At 54.9% G+C, this 24,102-nt stretch overlaps 1 protein-coding gene across 1 annotated transcript in view; it reads right to left on the bottom strand.

The window, feature by feature from the left end:
• Positions 1 to 397: 397 nt before the first annotated feature.
• Positions 398 to 24,102, bottom strand: part of Brsk2 (BR serine/threonine kinase 2) — a 24,576-nt gene continuing 871 nt past the window's right edge. The window contains exons 2-21 of the mRNA XM_026781318.1: positions 22,604 to 22,698; positions 21,450 to 21,535; positions 19,981 to 20,121; positions 19,640 to 19,756; positions 19,071 to 19,104; positions 18,850 to 18,918; positions 18,583 to 18,729; positions 17,254 to 17,285; positions 16,791 to 16,955; positions 16,507 to 16,604; positions 16,283 to 16,433; positions 14,308 to 14,373; positions 12,430 to 12,490; positions 11,445 to 11,652; positions 11,051 to 11,099; positions 7,780 to 7,903; positions 6,195 to 6,375; positions 6,029 to 6,118; positions 3,787 to 3,834; positions 398 to 2,607 (exon numbers count right to left, since the gene is read on the bottom strand). Of these exons, the coding sequence (XP_026637119.1) occupies positions 2,438 to 2,607; positions 3,787 to 3,834; positions 6,029 to 6,118; positions 6,195 to 6,375; positions 7,780 to 7,903; positions 11,051 to 11,099; positions 11,445 to 11,652; positions 12,430 to 12,490; positions 14,308 to 14,373; positions 16,283 to 16,433; positions 16,507 to 16,604; positions 16,791 to 16,955; positions 17,254 to 17,285; positions 18,583 to 18,729; positions 18,850 to 18,918; positions 19,071 to 19,104; positions 19,640 to 19,756; positions 19,981 to 20,121; positions 21,450 to 21,535; positions 22,604 to 22,698 (2,132 nt within the window). The 3' untranslated portion in view covers positions 398 to 2,437. The remainder of the gene's footprint in view (positions 2,608 to 3,786; positions 3,835 to 6,028; positions 6,119 to 6,194; positions 6,376 to 7,779; positions 7,904 to 11,050; positions 11,100 to 11,444; positions 11,653 to 12,429; positions 12,491 to 14,307; positions 14,374 to 16,282; positions 16,434 to 16,506; positions 16,605 to 16,790; positions 16,956 to 17,253; positions 17,286 to 18,582; positions 18,730 to 18,849; positions 18,919 to 19,070; positions 19,105 to 19,639; positions 19,757 to 19,980; positions 20,122 to 21,449; positions 21,536 to 22,603; positions 22,699 to 24,102) is intronic.

Here is a 24,102-nt window from a genome sequence, read left to right as displayed (position 1 = left end):
TGAGGCTGGGGCATCCCTTGCTGGCTATGGGATCATGGGAGAGACTCTTAGTGGAGAAGTCCAAGTGCTAGATGACCTCAGGCATATCTGGGGTGACGCTGAAACTGCCATGAGGAAGAAGACAGCTCTCCTGTCACCTCTGCTATCTGCCTAGCAGATAGCCTTGCCAGCCTATGTCTCTAGACTGCTCTTTCCTTAACTCTGGTTTTCACTGGAACCCATCTCTGGTGGAAGAGCCCAGGGAAACACCCCAGCCTGTTTAACAGACCCCCTTCCAGAGGTGGACCTCTTCCCTGAGCACAGCCCAGACAAGTACAAGTTGGGGACAAGAGCCACTTTCAAACATCCTGTGCCCTTTCCCATGCCCGCCCAGCCCTGACGGAGACCTTGCATCATGTGTCTTTACGGAAGGAATTTATTGTTCCAGAACTGAAATTGCTCACAGTTATTTGACAGGGGTTACACCAGATGGGGCTTGTCCATTTCTGTGATGTCTGCGAGTCCGCATGTGTCCAAAGTACAAAAGAGGAAGGCTAACAAGAGGTATTGCTTTCAGTATCCTGACTCCGTGGATAAGCCCCTTCCCACTTGTACTGCGTGGCTTTGCTGTTGTTACAGGTGTTTGATTTTGCCTTATGTATGGGAATCCCAGCCTATGGTGGTTGAATGTAATAGAAGCATTAAAATCTGTACATGAGGGGAAGAGCAAAGGCATGCATGAAACCTGCTCCCCGGCCCCTCCTGCTGCTACGCTGGGCACCTTGGGCCAGCTGGGAGGGACTGGCTCAGCCAGACAGAACGGAACACAGACAAAAGCTGAGGATGAAGAAAGTGAGGTGGGCTTTAGTGGGCAGCAGGCAGTGGTGTGGGCCCCTTGCCCTTGCCACCTCCAGGAGGAACCCACTGCAGAGCACACTGCTATCTCCATTTCTGGCTTTGATTTTTTTTAACTTTTTAATTTTAATTTAAAAAAAGCCTGAGGTACCCCTGCCATCCTGTATGTGAGTAGGGTGCCAGCTCAGGGTCTTCTACCCCTTCTCGCTCAGACACCAAACCAAGATCACTCTCAGCCTGGTGCAGCAGAGAAGTACTGGTCAGTGCCTCTGGGAAGCAGGCACAGCTGGCCAGTGCAAGCTGATATCCTGTATCCTGAGCCCTCGTGTGGAACTGGAGTTGCTGCTAAGTAGTAATAAAACAACCCGGGACAGAGCTAACCACATCGTTCTTTAAATATATATATATATTATATATATGTATATGTGTATAGAAATAGCCAAGAGCAAGGAGCCGAAACACAAACTCTAGCTCTGCCCCAGCAGCCCCACCCCACACCCTTTTTCCAAAAACAACCAAGAAAAGAAAGTTTATAAAAATATCTTGCAGGAATTCTTTTAAAGTTTACAGTAGCTTGCCAGTGCTGCATCCACTGGCCGGCTCCCCACCGTTCCCAGCCCCAACGGCTCTGTCCTTAGAGGGAACCTGGGCTCTGGACCCACCCTGCCCAAGTCAGACAGACAGAATAGACAGACAGATGGCAGGAGGGTGCTGCTGCTGCTCCCCCTTCCCTGAACAGAGAACAGAGACATAAAGAAACTCAATAAATTAAAACAGCAAATAAATAATACTGGTCTCAGCCCAGCCCCCACAGTTGGCCAGCCCAGGCAGCTCTGGAGCACCCAGGTCTCTTATTTCCACTTCAGCCCGAGAGAACCATCACAGCCGGAGCTCTGCAGCCTGACAAGGTGGAGCAATGGATGCAAATGAGAAGAGGTGGCCCTGGTGAGGCCAAAGTGTGGAAAAGGTGAGGTGAGCGGCCCAGGAGGCCTCCAAATGTGGAGTGGAGGACAAGCCATTCCCACTGCCTCTCCCACCATGGTCCCCTACCCTGGAAGATGGTGGACAGGTTGTCCCTGTCAAGGGTCTGGTCACTGGGAGTCCAGGGTGGCTGGGCTAGAAGAAGAGTCCCCCTGGGAGTCAGGCCCTCCTCCCTTGGGCCATGCAGAGCTGCCTGGGAATGGGCAGAGGTGGACAGTGGGCTGGCCTCTCTGCCCAGCAGCAGCAGCAGCAGCAGGAGGAGGGGAGGTGGTCCGCAGCAGCTGCCTTCGCTCAGCCAGTGTCCACACGCAGCACAGAGGATGGCCTCGTGGAGGTGACATGTTAACTTTTCGGGATAATTCCTGGTATCAGAGCGGAAACAAGCGATGCTGTCAGAGACAGGCAGAGACAGACCGCAAGAGAGAAAAGAGAGTAAGCCCAGCAGCCCAGCCTGTGGGCCGTGCCCTGGCCACTCTCCTTTCCTCCCAGGCTTGAGACAAGTTCTGGGCAGGCAGGTGGGGCCTGGTCCACACAGGGTGGCAGAAGGCCACAGTCAGTGCTGTGCTGTGCTGTGCTGTGCTGTGCTGTGCTGTGCTGTGCTGTGCTGGGGAGGGACTAGTGTCTAAGGCTGCTCACGGTGGGCGGCGGGCGGCCCCATCTTGGCCATGTCCTTGCCCATCGGGTACTCGGTGTCCCCTCCAGGGCCAGCGGCCGCGGAGTCACCCAGGGGGCCGTGGGCACTCCGCTTGGCGGGTGTGCTGGGGGCCTGGGCCGCCTGCCCGTTCTTCTCGTCTGAAAAAAGTTGTTTAATTACGTCAAAGAAGTTACTCAATGGGGTGCCTGGGTACACAGAACAGAAGACAAAAAGAGAGAAAAGAAAAGAAAAAAGGGGGAAGGGGAGAGAGGGAGGGAAGGAGAGAAAGAACAAACAAATGAACGAAGGGGCCTTGACAAGAGAAAGAAAAACCCAATGAAATGAAGTCAGATGGAATGTCAGAGCAAGGATAGGCGGGTAGCAAGCAGGGTGGGCAGGCGGCCAGTGGGATCCCTATAGTGCCAGGAGCAATGCAGTGGGAGAGGCTGCTGTGGAACAGACCCTGGGACCCTCCGTACCTTCAAAGTAGATGGGTCCTGGGGGCTGCTTCTGAGAACTGGGGCCCAGGATTGGCAGTGAGATTCCTCCCTCACCCAGTGTAGCCCCTGAGTCTTCCTTCCCCAGTGTTAGGGCCACGTAAGCTGGCCAACCCCAGGTATAAAAAGAGCAATGGAAAGACCAGGGCTGAGTCAGACCCTGGGGTTGGCTGCTGCTCTGTGGGTAATGATTGCTCTCAGAAAGGGTGGCCAGAGCCAGTGAGCAGCAGCATACAGGGAGAGCCTGGCCCTGGCTAGCACAGACAGTTTAGCAGCAGACAGACAGGATGAGTGGTCAGCGGGCGGGCAGGGAGCTGGGGACAGGCAGCCACAGCTGGGTTTCTGGTCCTGGAGGGCAGAAGTAATGGGTGACCCTCCACCCTCCTGAGCCTCTGCTCACTACCCAGCTGTGCCAATTGGATACTTTGGTTCCATTCCCTCGCCTGACATCAATCTGAGCCCAGTGCTGCATAACCCTCCTCTTCTGACTGGCATGGTCTGTGGACAGGTGTCATCTTGCCCTCCAGGGCAGTGCTACATATAGGCAGTGCTTTTATATATAAGATCCTTGTTGGCCTCAAGCACAAGGACCTTTTCCTGCTCTGAGCGTTGAAGTCCCTCCTCAGCCTGGCCTGATTGTAGAAATGGGGAGCAGGAAGTGGTTAAGACCACTCTGGGTAGCAGATGGGGCCCAGGGGTGGTAGGCGGTCCACTGCCTGTGCATACACAGGGGACCCAGTACAGTCCAGGGACAGTGGGACAGCACTAATCAGGGTAGGCTGTGGGGGCACGCAGTGGAGGTGACAGGCTGGGGGCCAAGTGAGCGTGAGGGGTTCTTACCACATTTGGAAAGCCGCCCCGTCATCACCTCCATACAGTTAGTGTTGTCTGGAGCACAGAATGGAAAGAGGGAGGGAGAGAGTAAACAGGCTGCCCACCTGCAGCCAGCCACCTTGGGACGGGGCGGGGCCTGAGGGCTGAGCCAGGAGTCGACAGAGTTCAGAGGGATTGGGGCTCATAAAGGAGCAGGGCTTTGAGTAGGCAGGGCCCTAGAATACTGGCTGGCAGGAAGAGAGGAGCTGAACCTGCAGAGACAGGGTGAGGGATCAGGCAGGCCCAGGGAAGTGTAGAGTTTGGAAGGGGCAAAACTGAGAGCTAGGATCTAGGTCAGAGCAGGCCTGTGACTACAGTTGGGTAGGAGCCAGGCGGATAGCGGAATGTCACCTTCAGTAGCTAAAGCCAGAAGACTGGGTATGGTCTTTTCCCCTGCGGGCCTTTCTCCCCTGGGCTAGATAAACCTCTTGCTCTAGCAAGGTTTAACAGACCACCTACACAGTGCCTGCCCCTCACCACCCACTGGCATCAGACCTGGAGGGGGTGTCCATGGGGCCTACTCATTAGAGGTTCCCAGCCTTCTCTCCCTGAGTGGGGTCCGTGTCTGGATGGTCACCAGGTATCCTGGAGGTCTATTTCTGTTCACCCCCAACAGTGTCTTTGGAGCCAAGCTCACTGGACTAGGGCCCAGGACACAGAGACCCAATTGGGAAGGTATGGGAGGGGTAGGCTGCCAAGAGTAGGTGGTGCCCAGCAGTCCTAGGGTGGGCTCCAGCACTGACAGAACTAGTGAGTGGGTCCTGTACATGACACTGGTGGGATACGACAGAACATCTTATAGGACAGGGCATGGAGAGCTGTCCAGTACTCAGGAGTCCAGCATAGTTGCAATGTCTGAGTGATCACTATGAGCAGAACCCCAGCAGCATACTAGCCCCTGGTTTCCTTGCCTTGAACAGTCCTGGCCTGCTTCTGCCTCTGCCACTGCCTGACATTCATTGATCTCAATTTCCCATTACTGTTGCTATTCCCAAGCATGCTTTCCTCTTTCCAAGATGAAAGCCTAAAGCCCCGGGAAGACAAGATTGACTGGAGTACAAGTGCCTACAAGAGCATCTGACCCTGCCTGCTCGAGAAGAGAGCTGAGCCCAGGGCTGCTGGGCAACCCCACCTGCCAGGAGATGATAAGGCCCATGTTGGGAGCACATCTATAGGAGATGGAATGAGGATGGGATGAGATGAGGAACAGGTGGAAAGGACCTACACACACGCGTGCCCACACACACACACAAGAAGTGCCTAATAGGTAGGTGTGCGCACGCGCGCGCACACACACACACACACACACACACACGCACACACACACACACGAGGTGACTCTAAAAGGCCCCAGCTGTGGAAATAGTAAGCTGGGAATAGGGCTCGGAGAAGCTGGCCCTGAGCCACATCCCATCTCTTCTAGACTTCTCAAGAGTGTCTAAGTATCCCCATGCCATTCACCATCAGCTTGCCCCTTTGCTAAAAGATAGCCCAGACTATATCCTAGCTATTATTCTGACACACAGGTCCCATGTGTATGCCTGTGCATAGGGCCAGACACACCGGTACTACCTCCTCCCATAGACACCAGCAACGCAGATACCTTTCCTAGCACCCTGCTGGGATCAGACCCCCATCGTGCTTAAGGCAGAGCTCTGGTGGTCAGTGGCATGGGGGTGGCAAGTCCCAGCCACTGTAGAGTGCTACAGGGGGAGCCCCAAGGATCAAGGCCTTGGGCCTCAGTCCCAGAGCCTGCTCAGGCTGCCCTCATGTCCAGCTGCCTGGGTGCTGAGCCTGCAGGCCTGTCTGGAGCCTGGCCAGATGAGTGGCCACGGGGAGCCCCTCTTAGGGCAAGCCTGGCTCCTGCAGAAGGCCCTGCCCGCAGCCCCTCCCCTCCCCGGCAGCAGGCCGGACACCTTACCTGCCAGCGTCAGAGGCTACTCTCGTAGCTGGTGGCCACCTTCTGGCCCTTAAGCCCAGCACCCCAGCTTAGTCCTGGCGCTGGCGGGGGTGGTTCTACGGTGGACAAGAGGCGCCTTTCAGTGTGATGCAGCCCACCATGCCCGGGGAGGGGCCCTGCTCCCTGAGGGGTGCAGCACTGCTCAGGGCAGGGAGGTGGGCATCCGTCAGAGTAGGAGGCCATGTCAGTCCTCATACCTCCCATCCAAGCAGCACTAGCCACAGATGCTATGCCAAGCCCCCACCTCACCTGACAGGTGCTGGGCTGATGGCTGGTCATGGGTGCTCAGCAGCTGGGCCTGTATGGTCTCCACCACCCTCTTGAATCGGCGACTGGGGCCTGGGGGAAGAGTGGCAGTCAAGGCACTGGAAGGACCAGTAGGGGTGAAACACAACTACCAAGTCGGCTGGCTTACCTGAGAGCAAAGTGAATGTGACTGAGTAGATGCCATTCTCCTTCTGGGCCTCTCCACCCTCAGTGTAAGTGATGTCCACCTGGAACTTGACTGGCTTCTGGAATACTGCTGGGCCCCCTGTTGCTTTGTATTCAGCCCGGAAGCTTGTCTGGGAGATGACGCTGTGGCTGAGGCTGGGTATCTGTGGTGTGCACAAGCTGGACATGAGCGCAGCTTACCAGCAGGCCCCACTAGCCCACTCCTGGACCTATGGGAAGGAGACCTCGGAAGAGCCAGCACTATGTGGGCACCAGACACAAACCCAGCCTTCCAAGCCATCTCCAGTTTTGAGAACCAAGTATAACACAGAAGACTAACAGAGAGAAACTTACTTCAGAGCCCCCTTGCTCAGTCAGCCAGGGTGCATACTAGCCACTACCCTGGGTTTCCCACAGAGAAGCTTACACTGGAAGGGGCTAGATGGCCTTACAACCCTGAGTCAGGAGCATCACAGTAGTGAGCAGGAAAGCTAGGAGCCTTCTGCGGACGTGGGAGGCTGTGTGTGAGTTCACAGCACTGAGGGCTGATCACATGGACTGGACAGAAGTAAGAGCAAAACTAGAAAGCAGTCAGGGTCACCACAGTATACAGGACTAACCTCCATGGGGAAGTACATGGGGGCCCAGATTGGCCTGGTGACCCAGGGGCCTTGTGAAGGGATGTAATAGATGGAGGTGAGGCGTGCTAAAGAGACACAGCAGGCCAAGAGTCTGGCCAACCTCAAGTGTAAGTACTCCCCTGGCTTGAGGCTTCTGGCAGACATTCTCAGCTGTCCTCAGGGTACTAAGGAAATCTTTCAGCTGTGACCACAGATATGGTGGTAGTCTAAAGGACTCCAGGGCAGAATGTCTAATGAGGCAAGGGCACCTTGGAGCAGGACCTATCTTGGAACAAGGCAGGCACTTTCTGATGGATGACCATAGAAAAGATGACTTCCCTGAGCAAAAGTCAGTGCACTGAGTCCTGAGTGGGAGGTCCAAGCGAAGGAAAGCCCCAGAGAGGCCTAGCCCAGCATAAGGCAGCCCCAATTCTGAGGTTACTCTGGGAGTCCATATCCTGGCTGGGAAGTCTCATCTCCGGTCTTTGGGTCCCTTTCTGCTTCTCAGAACCTAGAGATGCTCATGTTCTCTGAGAACCTCAGCCTCTTCAGGAAGTTTGGGGGCCACTGGAGGTCACAGACTTCAAATAAAGAAGTAGTACGAGAAACAGACTATGGGCTTCAAGATGTTAACTGAGTGTTATCAGAGTCCACACAGATCCCTCAGGGGTCACAGCGTCTTTCACATTCACATGGCCACCTGTGTTTCACCCTCAGTCTCAGGGAGGCTTCACCTGAAGACCAGCACACCCTAGCCATAGGCAGCTCCCCACTCCCAGAGGTGCTGTGCAGTTCCCAGCAGGCTGAAAGCCTAGGCAGACAGTGGTGGTCCTGGCAGACGCACATAAGGACAGGTGGGTGCCCAGAGTTAGTGTGAACGAGAGGTCCTGTGTTCTGCCTGGAAGCTGGGCCCATGGGTGAGGGTGGCTGGCTCTGCTGTAAACTTACCGACAGGAAGGCATGGACGATGTCAGCCTTGATGGAGCTCAAGGGCTTGTCCTTGATCACCACAAAGATCTGTTCCTCCTTCTCCAGGTTAATGAAGTTCCCGAACCACGATTTCTTGGCCAGCCTAGGCAGAGCAGAGGCTCTAGTGATGAGAGTGTGATGCCTGGTCTGCTCCTGTAACCCCCATAGGGGCTAGGGCAGTAGAGCCTCCCTGCAGAGCAGTGCTGAAGCTCCCAGCAGCCCAGACCAGCTCTGTAGCCCCAATGCTAATAACCACACCACTCCTAACTCCACAGTCCAACACCAAGGGCATCCCCCAACTCTAAAACTTAACCCACAAACAAAACCTAACCAAATATCTTTCACTGTAACAATAAACCAAAATCCTTAACCATAACCAAACTCTCCTAACTATAACCCCAACTTTTTCCCAGCATCTATAACCTAGACCTATATCCCAGCCTGAACCCCATGTCACTAACCCAGACCCCATGTTTTTTAACATGGACACCTTGTCCCAACCTTTACCCTATAACTCTAACCCCAATCCTATGTCCTTCACCATAAATCCACCCCGACACCAAATCACACATCCTTGATTCCTACAGAGATGTCTGAAGACATTCCACTGGGTAGAGCAGAGGACAGGGGAATGTCTAGGTCTCACCCTCTTTTGGGTCCCTAAATTTTGGAGAAGCCTGCTTTCCAACTTCCTGGCAGAAATGTTCCCAGTTTGTTGCAAGCTGGGGCATGGTACAGAGTCTGGTAGGGTTCTCTGGGGTGAGGTAAAGATGATGTGGTTCCACAGCGCAACATGTAGAATAAGATCCATGGCAGACCTTAGTTAGGGTCAGTTTGGGAAGGGCCTGCCCATAGCTCCCACTGCCACAGCCTCATCTAGGTCTGGCACCCATCGCCCACCTGAATACAGGACTTGTTTTCCTCCCATGGTAGCTTGGCCTAATGGTAGGCTACCACTCCACTGCTGCCCAGCTGGCCTCGGCTGTCTGGCAGGATACAGCAGTACCACCCCAGCCCCACTGCGACACTCCTCACTGCATACACCGTCTCCTAAGTTGTGAATACTTTAGTCTGAAATAGAATCCTTCAGCTCCTGGGGCTGGGAATATCAGTCCAAGGGGACAGAAGGCAGATATCAAGCTTCCCAGTCTCATCTGCACGGTCCCACCAACTAAATGTGCATTGAAGCTCTTGCCACCAACAGCTGCAGAGACGGCAGCCCACCCCACCACCATGGGCAACTAGAAGATTCTTTCCTAGCCCTAGAGACCACCACAGCCTACTGACACTTGGCTTGCAGCCTTGAGACCAGAAAGCAGAATGCCCGGTCAAGTCATTGTTAGATGCCTGTTCAAGAGATCCTAGGGGAGGCTGAGCTGTAGGCTATCTCATGGCAATTCCCAGTCAACATAGTCAGGGAGACTTCCAGCTGCCTGGTACGGCTGCAGTGGGGGCACAGTCAGCACCCCCAGTCAGATGTACCCCTGTATAAGTGACTCAGAGAGTCTAGAAATAGGGAATGGCCAGAGAAGCACTGGTGTTCAAGGACAGTGTTAGCATGTGGCCAGCATGAACAGGAATATCTATGCTGGGCAGCATGGAGCCTCTGTTAACTTGGGCTGGGTATAGGTTTTCCTGGCTGTGACTCCCCCCTTCTTTTGCCTCTGTGGCAGAAACAGACCCCCAGCCCCTCCATGCTTCTGCTGTCAGTTCTGGGTGTATGTGTCCCTCATGTAGACCCTTGTCCCTCCCTATACCCAAGGCCCACACCTGGGCCTAGAGACCAGCAATGCTTGGGATATTTCAGAGCAGCCAAACGGTTCTAGAAAACACAGGTGGAGTTTCTCATGAAAATCACAGATGCAAGCAGTAATACTTGGCTGATGTGGCACTAGAGGCATGGCCATGACTTAAAAAAAAAAAAAAAAGCCAGAGGATCAGAGGGGATTGCGTGGTCTAGGGTGACACTGCCCACAATAGTGCTCTGGTGCCCATATTGCTGGGCCCAGATGCTAACCTGGGCACATAGAGTTCTGGGTGTGGGCCATAAAGGTGCCTACATCAGTAGGCAAAAACCATTCAGCTGGGTGGGCCCCAGCTTGCCAGCTAAAGGGAAAGAGAAAGGCTTTGGAGGAGAGAATTCTATAGATTGCTGTAGCTCCCATGGCTTCCAGCCAGCCGGCCTGACATGGACAACCAAGGGAGTCAGTTCCTGAGATACCTTTCCTCTCCTCTCCCAGTTATAGTTCTGTGGAGGCTCATGACCAGTGAGGGGCTGGCCAGTGGAAAAAAATGAGGGTGCTAAGCCCTTCTGAACCACTGTGCAGGGCTTGGGGATGGGGGGTGTGGGGAAGCTTCCAAAGGGTCTTGATCAAGGAGGTGGTGGAAGACCAAGGCTTTCTCCTTGGCCTTTAAGCTACTGTCACAGATTTTCTACTTTTCTTAAAAAAAAAAAAAAAAGGCATTTCTAAGCAGATCTCTAAGACCTTTGATCAGAGCAACTAAAAGGCCTAACCTAGACAAAACGGTCCTGTGCTCCAGAGCCTCAGGGCAGTTGTGGTTATGGAGCCTCTGACCTCCACCTGGCCAAAAAGCCTGCGCAGCGATTACCTCTGCAGACGCTGCTCCCAGTGGGTTAGCACACAGCAAGCAACCTCCCTCGGGTCCTTACTGAGTGCTGGCAACACAACTCTTCTCTGGCCACTCTGTGAGGTTGTATAGCTACAACGATCTATCCCATGCTCCCCCCATCTCAGTCATATGGCATTTTCACACTTTCACACCAGTAGCCACCAAGGAAGTGAGCACTGGGAGGCCACTGTTAAAGAAACAAAGAAGCCACACCGTACAGGCATTTTGTGTTTGCAGGGTGGCAACACTGGGCCCACCTATTATATTCCCTTTCCTCCAGCTGAAGGCCAGGGGTACTCTGCCTGTCCCAGGCCTCCGCCAACTCCCCATTCCCACAAGCATCACAGGTCGACGCCGTTTCTCCTTGTGTCCAAACCATCCCTATGACCCCTTAGAGTCCTAGGAAGTCCAGGGCACAGTCACTACCCCCTAGCCAACTTCAGATGCCTCTGATCAGAGTTAGGACATGTCCTGCCACTGACATTCCTCATGTGGATAGGACCTAAAGTTCATAAAAATTCACGGGCTAAAGCAAGCCCAAGGGGTTCAGGCCAGAGACCACTGCCCAGTGGAAAGATTCTAGGTCCCTCTCTCACCAGCCTCAGGCAAAGCCACTTACTCTGGAGAGGACTCTGGGGTCAGGTTGGACATCTCCTCTGGCGTGGGAACTGTGTACAGGAAAGGACAAGGGCAAGGTTGGTGAGAGCTGCAAATTGTACCCATTTTGCCCCTGGCCCAGTGCGCTGTCCATGCTCTGGTGCTGAACCCCCACTGTGCCTCTCCAGGCCCCAGCTGAGCAGAGAACTGGCCAGGCCAGGCCTGTAGACTTCCTGACTACCCAACAGGCCTCGCTGAACATAGCTGCTGCTCAGATGACAAGTGAGGGCACAGGGCAGACGTGGAGACTTGTGGAAAGGCCCATAGAGCTGCCAGCTGCAGGCACACTCCATCTCAGCTGTGCACGACCTCCTATGCAGATCCTACCACCTAACCGGCCCCATATCTGTGCTAACCTTGCAATTTCCGGCGGTGGAAGCGAGGTGAGCCCAGGAAGCTATTCTTGATGGAGTTGAGCCGTGTCCGCCAGGGCACCCCTCCAACACTAGGACTGGATGGTGGTGTGGGGTTTGGTGTGCCAGCTGGGCTCTCCTTTGGCGTGTGGACAGGCGTCCCTTTGGGGGTAGGAAGGGGACTACCCCTTGGTGAGGGGTGAGGGGTCACCTGTATGGTGGGGACAGATTTGGTGTTTGATTCAGTCCCAGTTGGCAGGAGCCGAGCAGGGGCCGGCAGGGTGGGGGGCCCAGGGGACAGGGCCAGTGGAGAGCCAAGGCTGGCTCCAGGAGGCCGGGTCTGGGTGCAGGCCGGGAGCGGATTGGACTTGGTGCCCTGCAGTGGCTTGTCAATCAGCTTGGCCTTGCACGGCAAGGTCTGAGTCTTGGGGTTGGGCCGCAGGGCGGCCTGTGGAGAGAGGATGTGTCCAGGCCGAGAGGTGCTCCGACAAGCTTCGGGCTCCGAGGAGGTGGCCGGGGGACAGGCCACATAGGGAAGCTCAGGGGGCAGAGGGGGCAGGACAAATTTCCTAACAGGCTACAGTGGCGCAGAGTAGGGGCAAAAGGGGTGCCGCAAAGTGGAGCCCATGCACACCCCCCCATCCACATGCACACACAGCAGCCAGGACCAGCAAAATCATTCAAGCAGGACCCCAAGCAGGACCAGAGGGAGGGGGCAGGCAAGGGGAGGGTTTTCCACAAAAGAAAACAAGTGACACACAGGAAAACGGACAACACAGAACAAAAGAACATGCAGTTAGCCAGAGCCCAGCACCAGAACAGCAGCCAGGAGGGTGCCCGCAAAGGATGCCTGTGTGCAAGGCAGGGACGGGGGCCTCTTCCCAGGCTGTGGAGGCCCTGTTCCCCACCCCGGGTACTTGGGCTGGGGTTCCTTTTATTTCCTGAGGCTAGCCCTGTAACCTGAGACTTAGGTGGGTTAGTCACTCACCCGAGGACTGCTGAGAGGACTGGTAGAAAGGCCTGAGGAGGCGCCGCTGATGGAGCGAGACCTGGGGGTGCAAAGCAGAGTGCTGATTCAGCAGAAGGCTTCCGCGTTCCTGTCCCCTAGGTGGCCTTTTCAGGAGGCTTGTGGTCCTGGCCCAGAGCTCCAAGGCTCCTACCATGCCCAGGAGGGTTTCTGGAGGCACAGCTGTGTCGGGGATCATTCTGCTGACCTTGGTAGTCACCACCAGTATGCAGCCAAGGTTCCTGGGGTTCCTTCCCACTCAGACAAGCCACCCACCAGCGACCCCAGCCCAGGCACAGGAAAAGGTACTAAGGGGCTCTCAATGAAAGTCCACAGACACTGTGTGGACAGAGGTGCAAGGACACGCAATGGAGGATTCCCACGAACTAGATACAACTTCATGCATTCTGTGATCCTGGCACCCAAGACCAGCCTCTCCAAGGCTGTACTGTACACCGTCCAGTATGTGGCTTGCTACCTGGGCACTTGCTCGGTCCTTTTACATCCACAGCTACCCACAAGAGAAGCCCAGGGCCATCCCACAGCCTTCATCTCAACCCACTATTACCCCACTGGGCTGAAGACCTGGCCTGCAAATAGCTAGGGGCAGGTGCTAGCCCAGCGTGTTCATTTCTACACGGGTGAATTGCTGCCCTTCAGGTCAGAGACCAGGACTTCCTTCCAGCTCACTATGAAAGGACACAAAAGCACTGATTAACCCTTGGCAGTGGGACCTGCCATCTTTGGAGGGAAAAGTGAGGATGGGATGCAGCCACAGGCGAAAAGAGGACAGAAGAGCCCTAGACCAGCCTGCACTGCTCTGGCCTGCCCACCACGAGCCAAACCATACACAGTGGGTCTCTGGTCCCCACCTGGGCAACTCTAATCTCTATTGGTTTCTTGCCAGCTCCTAGAGCACTTGTGACCAGAGCCAAGTGTCCATGATCTCCAAGTCTCTCCCCCCACTGCTAAAGGAGCCCAAGAAACAATGGAGACCTATGGTCAGGGCAGCATGCCTGGGTCAAAGTGGTACCAGGCTCCCCACTGGGACAAAGGTCCAGGTGTACAGCTAGGAGCCAGGCTCTGAGAAGATGGAGATGGCCATACCAGGAGATGGGAGAGGGGATACAGGCACGAGCAGTGAGGCCTAGGCTTTGATCCCACCATGGCAGATAGGAGCACATTGCTGGGCACAAGGGAAGAGGGAAGCTGAGGCATAAGCATGGGAGCCGTATCAACCTCTCCTCGGTTCAGCAATGCTGGAGTTGAGCTGCAGTTTGTCCGAAGTAGGAAAGATGACTCCAGCCCTGAGGACAGCCAAGTGGGCAAGAGGCAAGCAGGAAGGGGCACAGGCAGGTACAGGGGTAGTGTGCTACTAAACAGGATGTGGCCCAGCCAATCAGCAGCATGAGTGGGCAGTAGATGTTACTGGCCTGCGGTCACCTGTCAGGGGCATGGGACACTTAGCCACTTAATCTAACTGGCCAGTCCTTGGAGCAAAAACATCCAAGGCCACTTGGACAAAAGAGTGACAGAGGTGGCAGGCCTATGCCCAAAAGGCAGATAGTTCTGTTCAGGGTGCAGGGTTGTGCCCCTGTGCTGGCCCTATGCAAACCTGGAGTATGTGGCCCTCTGCCTTGGGCTGGCCATGGGCCTTGCCCCAGTAACCCCACCCTTCCTTGACTTCTCATAGCTGGCCAGGCTTTTCCCCTGACCTGCTGGATGGTTCCATTCCCAGAAAGGAGAGGTGGAAATGTCTGTCAGTAAGCCCTGCCTCCAGGCCCGCCTCTGTCTGCCTGGCTCAGGCAGGAGTCCTGCATCTGGGGCTGGGAGGACGGGATGGATGGGCAGGGTGTATACCTGTCTTCTTTGCTGAATTGGGGATGGGCTTCAGCGATATCCAGGCTTTTACTGAACACTGCTTTACTATAGCAGGAACAAAGCGAGAAAACAGAAGTTACTGCCCTGGCCACACGCACGCAGGTCAGCTGCTGGGCCATGTGCTGCCTGGCCACACCGAGCAAGCCCTCCAAGCATGGCCCGCCAACCCCAGGCCACTTTAAGGAGATGAAGAGAGAGGAAGGGGACAGGAGCCACAGCACAGCCTGCCCTGGTGACCTTTTGGATAAGGAGGCAGCCAAGCTTAGAGATATCTACACTCACCACCAGCCACAGGATCCCTTGTCCCAACCAGTGGTCCCATCAGAGCCCAGTGTCAAATGGCAAAACCAGAGCAGAAGCAGGCCAAATGTGCCAGGACAAAGGGCCTTCCAGATTCCCTTGGAGACAGACACCACCCCACTGATGGGCCCACCCTGTAGCACCCAGGGTGCTATTAGGCCTAGAAGGTATATTAGAAGCCAGGGAAGCTCACTCAGGCTTTAGATGCTACTGGCCCTCAGCTACCCTTTGGGGTTCAAGGGAGACCAGGGAGAGGCAACCATCTCTTGAGTAGATGGTGTGCGCTAGAGCTATTGGGAGAGTCCTGATGAGGTGAAGCATATCCACAAGAGGCAGAATCCCAGAGAAGGGCTAGGTAAGAGCATGGCAAAGAGGGACCCTAGTCGTCCCGCCTTGTTGCCAGAAGCCGAGTGACTGTGTGGCCTGGCTGGCTGGAAAGTTGGAAGAAGTTTCTCAAGGAGTGAAACTTTGAGTCCGCCCAGATCCATGGGGAGGACCTGGCAGGGCAGAAATACCTGCACACGAAAGTCAAGGCAGAGGACGCTCTATCTTGATGACTACCTAGCCGCCTCATGGCTCCCAGTTCCTGACAAATTCAGGGGCAGACCTGGCCTGCTTCATTCAGCACGCAAGCTCCCAGCAGGAAGAATGAGCAGTGGGTGCTGTGTGCAGAGTCCAAGGCTGACCTCTGCTGGCAAGGCCTGTGGGATCTCCCAGCTCCGGGTCTGTTCACAGATGACCAAAACCCCACTCAGCCAGGGCAGACTTTGCAGGCTCTAAATGCCCTTCTACTCATCTCTCTCCTGAGTTATACACACTGCTACTGGCTACCAGGGAAGCTCTGATAGGCAGGGGGCTCTGAACAAAGCTGTAACACACCACAGCCCAGCTCAATACAGATCAGAGGCAGCCAAGCATCAGGAAGGGACAAGCCTGCAGATCAAGGGGCTCTGAACATAGCTGTACCATATCACAGCCCAGCTCAAACAAGAATAGCTCAGCCAGGTACAGCCCAGTTTAGCCTAGTCCAGTCCACCCCAGCTCAGTTCAGCCCACTTCAATTTATTCCAATCCAGTTCAGTAATGCCCAACTCAACTCAGAAGACTCCCCAGCTTAGTACAGGCAAGACCAGCTCAGTACAGATCAGTTCATTCCAGTCTAGCCCAGCTCAGCCCAGATCAGATCAGCTAGTCCAGTTTAGTCTAGGGCAGCCCAGCTCAAACCAGACCAGACCAGTTCAATCTATCCCAGCTTAGCTTAGTCCAGGCCAGCACAGCTCAGTCAAGTCCACCCCAGCTCACCCCAGTCCATTTCACAATAGTCCAGCCCAACTCAGTCCAGTTCAACTGAGTTCAGTATAGCCCAACCCAGCTCAGTTGAGAACAGTTCAGCTCAGCCTAACCCAGTTCAGTCCAGTTCAGTCCAGTCCAGTCCAGCTTAGTCAGATCAGTCCAGTGCAGCCCAGTTCAGCCCATGCAGCCAGCCAGCATGCTTAGCACAGTGAACTCCAGCCCAGTCTAGTGGCCTCAGTCCAGATCCCAGGGACAGTGGACAGAGACAAGCAAGGCCAGACTAAGGGTAGGAGGCTAAGAACCTGATGCTACCCTGGCCAGGGCGATAGGAAGGAGGCTTGGGCCCCAGGCAGGCACATACCTCTGGCCGTGCTGGGCCATTTCAATGGCTCTCCGTGCAGGCACCGGGGAGCCACCATCTGTTACACTGAGCACTTCCATGGACTTGCGCTCAGGTCGTCGCTTGCCATGCCGGTTCAGCATCGGGGAGTCCACACGCTTCCGGGGAGGGTCTGTGTGCAGACTGAGGTCAGGCTGTGCCAAAAGCCAGGAATAGGGGCACAGGGTGGGCTGGAAGCTTTGTACCTATCTCATTCCTGGGAGGCAGGTCCTCATCCTCATGGCTGGGATACCGTTCTTTCCGGTCCAGGAGGAGGAAATAGATCATCTTTTCCTGATTCTCCCTGCAGCAGGTGAGAGGTGCCAAGAAGGTGGGCATATGGTGACATGGAATACCTGACAATGGCCCTGTAGGAACTCTGGCTGTGGTCACCTGCCTGGGACAGTCCACAGGGATGCTCCCTAGAGAAGCTAGAACTTGAGGCATGAAGTCCAGTGACTAAACCAGCCCTACCCCCACTCCAACATACTCCTCAGATAGCAGGTCCTGCAGCAGCTTGTTGCGGTCTCGGAAGCAGCCCAGAGAATGCATGCTATCCAACACATCGGGGTCAATGTCTTCCAGGCTGGGCAGTGAGCGGATCTGAACCTTGCGTGGTATAGGCTGTTCAGGCTCTGGCTCATTCTTGCCACCTCTGTGGACGATAGAGCACCCAGCAGCAGTCACTCATTTCTGGCCTATTCTGAAACCATTCCACCCACCCTGAAGTGGCCAGGAGGGTGAGAGATCACCCTCACGCGAGCCCAAGTCCTGCTGCTGTCCCTGCACCCAGCCCTGCAGACCTCCTGTATCCTGCTACAGCTGCTCAGGGAGGTGGAGAGTGAGGCTAGGGAAGCCCCCCGAGCTGGCTGGCACCCTCCCCCCTTCCTAGCAGGCCCTGCAGGCCACAGCAACAGGCAAAGCAGGCGTTAGTGGGCAGAGAAGCTACTTACATATACCATATGTGTTTCTGAATGTGCTCTAGCTACAAGGAAAGAGAAACAGGGGGTTAGTACCAGGGGGAGCCCACGTTAGGAGGTAGGGGGCCAGAGCGGGAGAACAGGAGAAGGCAGGGCAGGGGCTGCATTCCCAGAGGCCCAGGCCAGCATCCCTACCCCTGCCCCACCCCAGATGCAGAGGAAATAAAGCCAGGGAAAAAGAGGCTGGGGGTCAGGGGTTCATGGAGAAGAGATGCAAGGAAGCAAGCAGCGCCCTGGGACACCTGTCCTGCCTGGTTGGGCCCTCCCAGATCAGAGGGCATGAGTGAGGAACCAGTCCAGGAGGCAAAGCCAGGCGGCTGGGAGGGGCTGGGTGCAGGTGCGGGCAGGAGGCTGAGGTAGCCCACTACACCTTTCTCTCCATCCTGACTCAGAGACAGGGATAACTAGATTTGTGGGAGGGGGCAGATGATATCTATTCTAGAAAGGCCAGCCCACAGGGCACCTTGCTTCCTTTACATGGGCAGATGCTGTGTGGTTCAAAACCAACTGCTGGGGCTTCCCTCACACCTTTTCCCACTTCATAGCTGATGGAGCTGTGAGGCTTACACTGCCAGAAGGCATTCTACAAGGATGTCAGAGGGCAGGATGGCAGTAAAGGGGAACAAACTCTCAACCACTCATAGGCTCCCAAAGATTTGTCAGAGTCCACCCCCCCCACACACACACTTGGGCGCACACACAGCTGTGTACAGATAACACACACAGGCACCTTACACACCTATGCACATTTGCACCCACATACTGGTGTGTATAGATGACATACATCTGAGGACTCACCCTGCACACAGCTGGGCACATGCTTCCCAAGCTGGGCATATACTCTCCCTCCCAACAGCTGGTAACAGCCCCTCAACACACACCAAGATATATACAACTATATGTGTAAATAACACACACATGGGTTCACTCACCCTACATGTAGCTGTGCAGTCTCACACACAGCTCCCCCATATACACCTAGGCACACATGCTAGCAAACATGGATCCACGCTGGCTCATATCCACCTGGCATGACACAGAGACTCATCACTGTGCATGTGGCATGCCTGCAGTACACACACAGGCACAGGTGGGAAGCCCCACCCTCAGAGACATTTTTCTCCCTAAAGTGCCCAGGAGCAAGTGCTAGAGATGGAAGCTTGGCCCCACCAGGACAGAGCTGTCTGAGGAAAGGACAGGTCCAGAGATGGTGTGAAGAAGGGGCAACAGGAATGCAGCAGGGCCTGGCTCCCCGTGGGTACCCAAGTTCCGGCTAGGGCAGAGGAATTAAGCAGGACGCACCGTGAGGCGCCGAGCTGCATCCACCTCAATCATGCCACGCAGGAGACTCTGGCAGTCTGGTGGGATAAAGTGTGGCATGTGGAACACGCCACGCTTGACCTTCTCCAGCAACTGCCGCAGGTTGTCATCATCGAAAGGCAGAGCCCCCTGTGGGTAAGCAGGACAGCAGGACGGCACTCATCATGGGGAGGTAGCATAAGAGGAGGGAAGGAAGAGAGGATGTGGGGAGCAGGGGGAGTGGAACAAGGTGAGGTGAGTGGGGCTCACCACCAGCAAGGCGAACAGGATCACACCACAGCTCCACACATCTGCCTTGCGGCCATCATACTTCTCGCCCTGTGGGAGGAGGGCAATGCCAGGTGTTGGCAATATGCAGAGTGGGGCTATCTAGTGGGGGGTGGGTCTGAGAAAGGCAGCTGAGCTGTGACTTGCTCAGCAGTAGCAGGATAAGGGGCCCTTCCACCACAGGGACCCCAGTGGCTGCTTACCCGAATCACTTCCGGACAGGCATAGTGTGGGGATCTAAGGGCAAAACAGCAGGTCAGGGGGCAGGAGGCCAGGGTGTACAGCCCATATCTTTACACCCTCCCTGAGGCTTTTTCCACATGAGTCCTGACCTAGGAAGCCTGCAGGTCCACAGGCCATGGCTGGGCTGGCCCCAGAAGGATGAATGACTTTGAGACCAAGTCCCCCAATCTAAATACCCTGTATGCTCTGGTAGAAGATGGAGGTCTGGAGCCTGGGGACTCAGACCTGCCTGCCCATCTATCCAGACCCAGGAGAGAAGGCCCAGTAAAATGTTTCCCCAGATCCTACCACTGAAAGAAGATGCTGGTGCCAGACAGAATCCCCACATGCCTACTATAAGGACAGGGGTCCTGTCTTCTGCCCCCAGTCCAGCTCTAGTGCTGGGAGAAAGTCCTTGGGCTTCCCACTAAAATGTCCTGTGGCTCTGCAGTCACAGGCCGGTCTCAGAATGTGTCCAGACTGGGCAGCAATGGCTGTGGTGTCTGCCCCCAGGGCTATGCCTTGGGCCTGTGGGGCACCTGTCACTCACCCACAGCTGGTCTCCAGCAGGCTGTCTCCCACCTGCAGGGATGCCATGCCAAAGTCTGCGATACGAATGTTGTTTCTCTCATCCAGCAGCAGGTTCTCTGGCTTCAAGTCTCTATGGCTGGGGAGTAAGACCCAGGTGAGCCTACATGCGGTCCTCCATGCGGCCCCCTTCCCCACTGCAACTCCCTGATAGGGACCGCTCCCCTTTCCAAACTCCTGAGATGTTCCCCTGTCCTCCAAAGGGATGAAGCCTGAGTGGGCTCCTGGCAGCCTTTCAATGCCCATAGGAACCCCACTGCCCTCTTGAGATGCAGGCCTGACCCAGCCTGGCCTGGCTCGCACCATATGGAGTGACTGTGGCAGAAGTCCAGTGCAGAGATGATCTGCCGGAAGAACTTGCGGGCTTCCTTGGGGGTCAGCCGTCCCTTCTTCACCAGGTAGTCAAACAGCTCCCCCCCAGACACATGTTCTAGCACCAGGTATCTGCGGAATGGGGCAGGGGAACATCAGTGCCAGCATCATGGCCTGATACATAGCCCCTGCCTGCCCTCCTGCTATCTAGTCAAAGAAGCCTGGTGCAGGGCTCAGAGCAAGGCCTTAGGAGGGCCCATGCAGGATACCTGCTGTGGCTCCTGGTGGCTCTCACACCAGGCAGCTGGGTCCCAGTGAAGACCATATGGACCCCCTGGAGCTGGGCAGAGGGTTAGGTGTGGAAACGGCAGAACAGAGTGAGGCTGACCCAGCAGGGCCTGCCATCTCCTCCCTGCCCAGTTTGCATCAGTCCCTTAGAGTGGTTTCTGTGGGGAAAGTGAGGATAACTGGAGAATGACATCCCAGTCCCCTAGCATCTTAGCTATATAATAGGACTCAAGAAGTGACCAAGAAGATGCAGGGGCTGCAGGGGATTTGGTCTGATGGGGGAGGCAAGACCTCCGAGGGAGGGAACAAAGAGCAGCCAGTAACGTAGACGGGAGCTATCTCATGTGGTGACAGGCATCAGTGGTACTAGACAGAAACCCAGGCTGGGATGGGGACCTTCCGAGACGTCAGCTGACCTGGGGTCCCAAGCCCTGTAAGCGAGTCTTGTGGGATCTAGTAGGAGTTGGGGAGGCAAAGCAGATCGTACAGCGGAGCCACACTGGGACCAGCATTGGGGGATACAGTGGCAGAGGCTCAGCACTGCCTCAGCAGAGCCCCTCCCCAGGTCCCTCCTGCCTGTCATGGAGGTCCGGGATTATCAACTGCCCAACCCCCAGACTTGTGGAGGCTGACACACTGCTCACTCCCACCACACAGCCTCAAAAGGGCCAAAATAAGCTTTTCTTCCCTCAAGGTGCTTCCTGTCAGGTATTTGGTCAAACTCACCCTTCATGCAATGCCCAATCTGCATCACTCATGGCCCTGCTTGCTGGCCTCCTAATGACCCTGGCAAGCTACAGCTCCACCCTCTCCCCAGGCTGTTTTACAGGGTCTGGGCCTTGCAGGGCAGTGGGAGGTGGAGACTAATGTATCTCCACCCTATTCAGAAGGGGGTAGTATTAGGAGGGAACAAGCTCTACTGGCCCTAGACCCTGGATTCTCCTCCAGGGAAGCCCTTCCCATTGTTGCCCTCAAGTTAACAGTGTGGGGATCCCCAGGAGCACCAGCCACAGCCTGGTAATGAAACGGTCGCCACTGTGGCTAGGGCTGAGAGCCCCTCCTCCGCCGGATGGCAACACTGACACAGCCAGCTCTCCAAGCACAAGAGCAGCCTGGGCCTCTGCAGCCACCCACCCTGGCCTCCCCAGCTCTCCAGGCCCAGCAATACCTACAAATATTTTTTGTTTTCATAGACGTCATGCAGCTTCAGGACATGGGGATGCTCGATGAGCTTCAGGATGGCAATCTCTCGCTCCACCTGCAGAGAAACCATGTCACTGCCCTGCAGCCGACCACGGCCCACTCAACAGGACCTGCAGTGGCCTACATGCATTGTTTCCCAGGGTTATAGCATTGCATTTGGGGCTGAGTTCTGGAGAGAAGCAATATCTGCAGTTTGGATCTTGCTATCCCAGGTGCCAGGATAAACGCCTTGGGCAGGGGTTCTGCATAAGCTGGCAGTGGGGACCAGGACAGAGCTGCAGGTGAGTGTGCTGTGTATATGTGTAGGGGGCTGCTTGTGTGTACAGGGGATGTATGCACCTGCACATGCAGGGTATGGAACTGTGTGGCAGGCCCTGTGTAAGAACACAAGTCCCTCGTCTATAGGCTCCACGATGTCACTGTTCTTAAAAGTGAAGGTAGAGTCTGTTTCTGAGCTTAAGCCTAGAACTCTGATGAGCATAGCTTTGCTCAGTCATCTTGGCCCCATATAGGTAACAGCAATGAGAAGCTATTAATAGGCACTAGCCTCTCATAGGCCTCTCTATCCTCAGAGTCTTTAACCCCCATATGATCCAATGGGTATATTGTCCACAGTACCAAAACCCTGCCCTTTACCTCAGGACCCCTGTGCATTGGGTATATACATCCAGTGTGTCTCCAGTTCAAAACTGATCAGCCCACCAATGCCCCAAACCCTCCACTCCACCTAAGCTGTTGTCTTCTCTTACAACCGCCACCCATTCAGGTCTCTAAGCTTCTCCACATCGGGAGCTAGAGCTTATCCATCCCTCTTCAAGATAGCCTGGTCCTGGCAGGAGGGGTCTCAGAGGCAAGGAGCACTTCCTCATTCTAATTAGAGGACTGATGTCCAGTCTGCTGCTCCAGCATCACCATTGTCCACTGTAGGACTGCTCTCCCAAGTGGAATCCTTCCTGAGGATGGAATAGCCCAGGAGCTAATCTGCTATTGCACCAGCAGCAATGGGTAGGATCCCATGGATTAGCAAGGGTGAAAGGTAGGACAGAGGCCACCCATGTCAGTCCCAGATACCTAGGCCCATCCCTCCAGGTGGTAACCCTTCTACCCCAGCCCACTGCCTCACCTTCATCAGCACCGACTCACTGAGCTTCTCACGGTTGACAATTTTGATGGCGACCTTCTGGCAGGTGACACAGTGGATTCCCAGCTTCACCAGGCCTGTAGGAGAGAGGCCATACTCTAATCCCAGCACCACTTCATCCCGACCTTAGATAGCAGGGACCACATCCCAACTCCTGACATGCCGTTTCCAAGTCTGTCAGATCCTGGCCATTAATCACCTTACCTTGCTCACTCATCAGAATGGATCCATGGGAAAGTGGCTTACTGCACGAAAACCAGATTCCTCCTGAAACCTGAGGTCTTCATGTGCCACTGTCACTGCCCCTGTCCCAGGTCACCAGAGCCCTTCCCCTGGGCCAAGCATATTTCCAGCTGAAGAGACAACATGCTCTGAGTCCAGAGACACTCTGACCTCTAACACAATCTTACTCAAGATGCTTCACCTGCAGACTGTGCCCCAGAGTCCTGTCAGGCCCAGTCCTTCGACTTGCTCCCCACGGAGGGGTCTACCTATCTTGAGGCTGGTGCCCAGAACTGGAGTCTCATGAGGCACATAGATGTTAGGCAGGCTGGAAGAGGTAGCAGAGGTCCTCTCTGGGACCCATGATGGTTAGTAGGAAGCAAAGCTGGACCAAGATCTGCAGCCATGAGGCAGAGACTGCTCTTTTCAACTCAGGCTGTGTCCAGATACTGTCCCAACAGAATGAGCCACAGCAGGACACACGGAAATAGTACAGGGCAAAACCAGGGGGAAAGTAGTGTAGGGCTAGAGGAAGCATTTCTGATGTGGACAGCTGTCTCCCTTCTCCGCAAAAGATTAATTTTCCAACCAAACCAAATCAAAGGGCTCTTGTAAATTGATAAGAAAGCACATATGCCATGCTCATAGACATGTGTATGTATATGCATGTGCATATCTCATGCACATGGCAGTAATATACAAATGGGCAAAAAATGAACACAAAGCAGATATATGTGTAGAAAGACAGTTCATGTTTTGAGTAAGGTCACAACAGAGATGTGGTTTCAGAATGCAGCTGGAGCTGGGGTCCTGGGTATCTAAATGCAGAGCTGAGTTTTCATGATGGGGAAAGCCCAGGCTGCCATGTGAGATCCCAGGCTAAGAGGTGGCCACAGTGGGACACCGTAGCCAGGGAAGTCATCTCTGAGGGCTGGCACAGGCTCTGGTGCCTCCTGCTGGCTGTCTTTGATCCAGCACGAATGCCTGTGATTCACACTCTGATGGGGAGAAAGAGAACTAGCCAGGAGGTCAAAGGTACTGATCATCTGATATTATAATTTAGTCATGAATTGGGCTGTGGCACTGGCCAAGGCACTAAGGCGTGAGGTCACCTGCTCTTGGCCAGAAGGTACTCAAGACTTGGTAAAAACTATCCAGTCCCCCAAGAAGACTGCAGGTGCAAGAGAAATGAGGAAGGACAGTATGACAAGTGATAAAGCCTCCTGCCCCAGGATGAAGTACTCTTTTTTTTATTTTTT

This window comes from Microtus ochrogaster, chromosome 8 (genome assembly GCF_000317375.1).
Source record: "Microtus ochrogaster isolate Prairie Vole_2 chromosome 8, MicOch1.0, whole genome shotgun sequence".
Classification (NCBI taxonomy): domain Eukaryota; kingdom Metazoa; phylum Chordata; class Mammalia; order Rodentia; family Cricetidae; genus Microtus; species Microtus ochrogaster.
The sequence above is the reverse complement of the archived record's forward strand: the minus strand, read 5'-3'. Positions and strand labels throughout refer to the sequence as shown.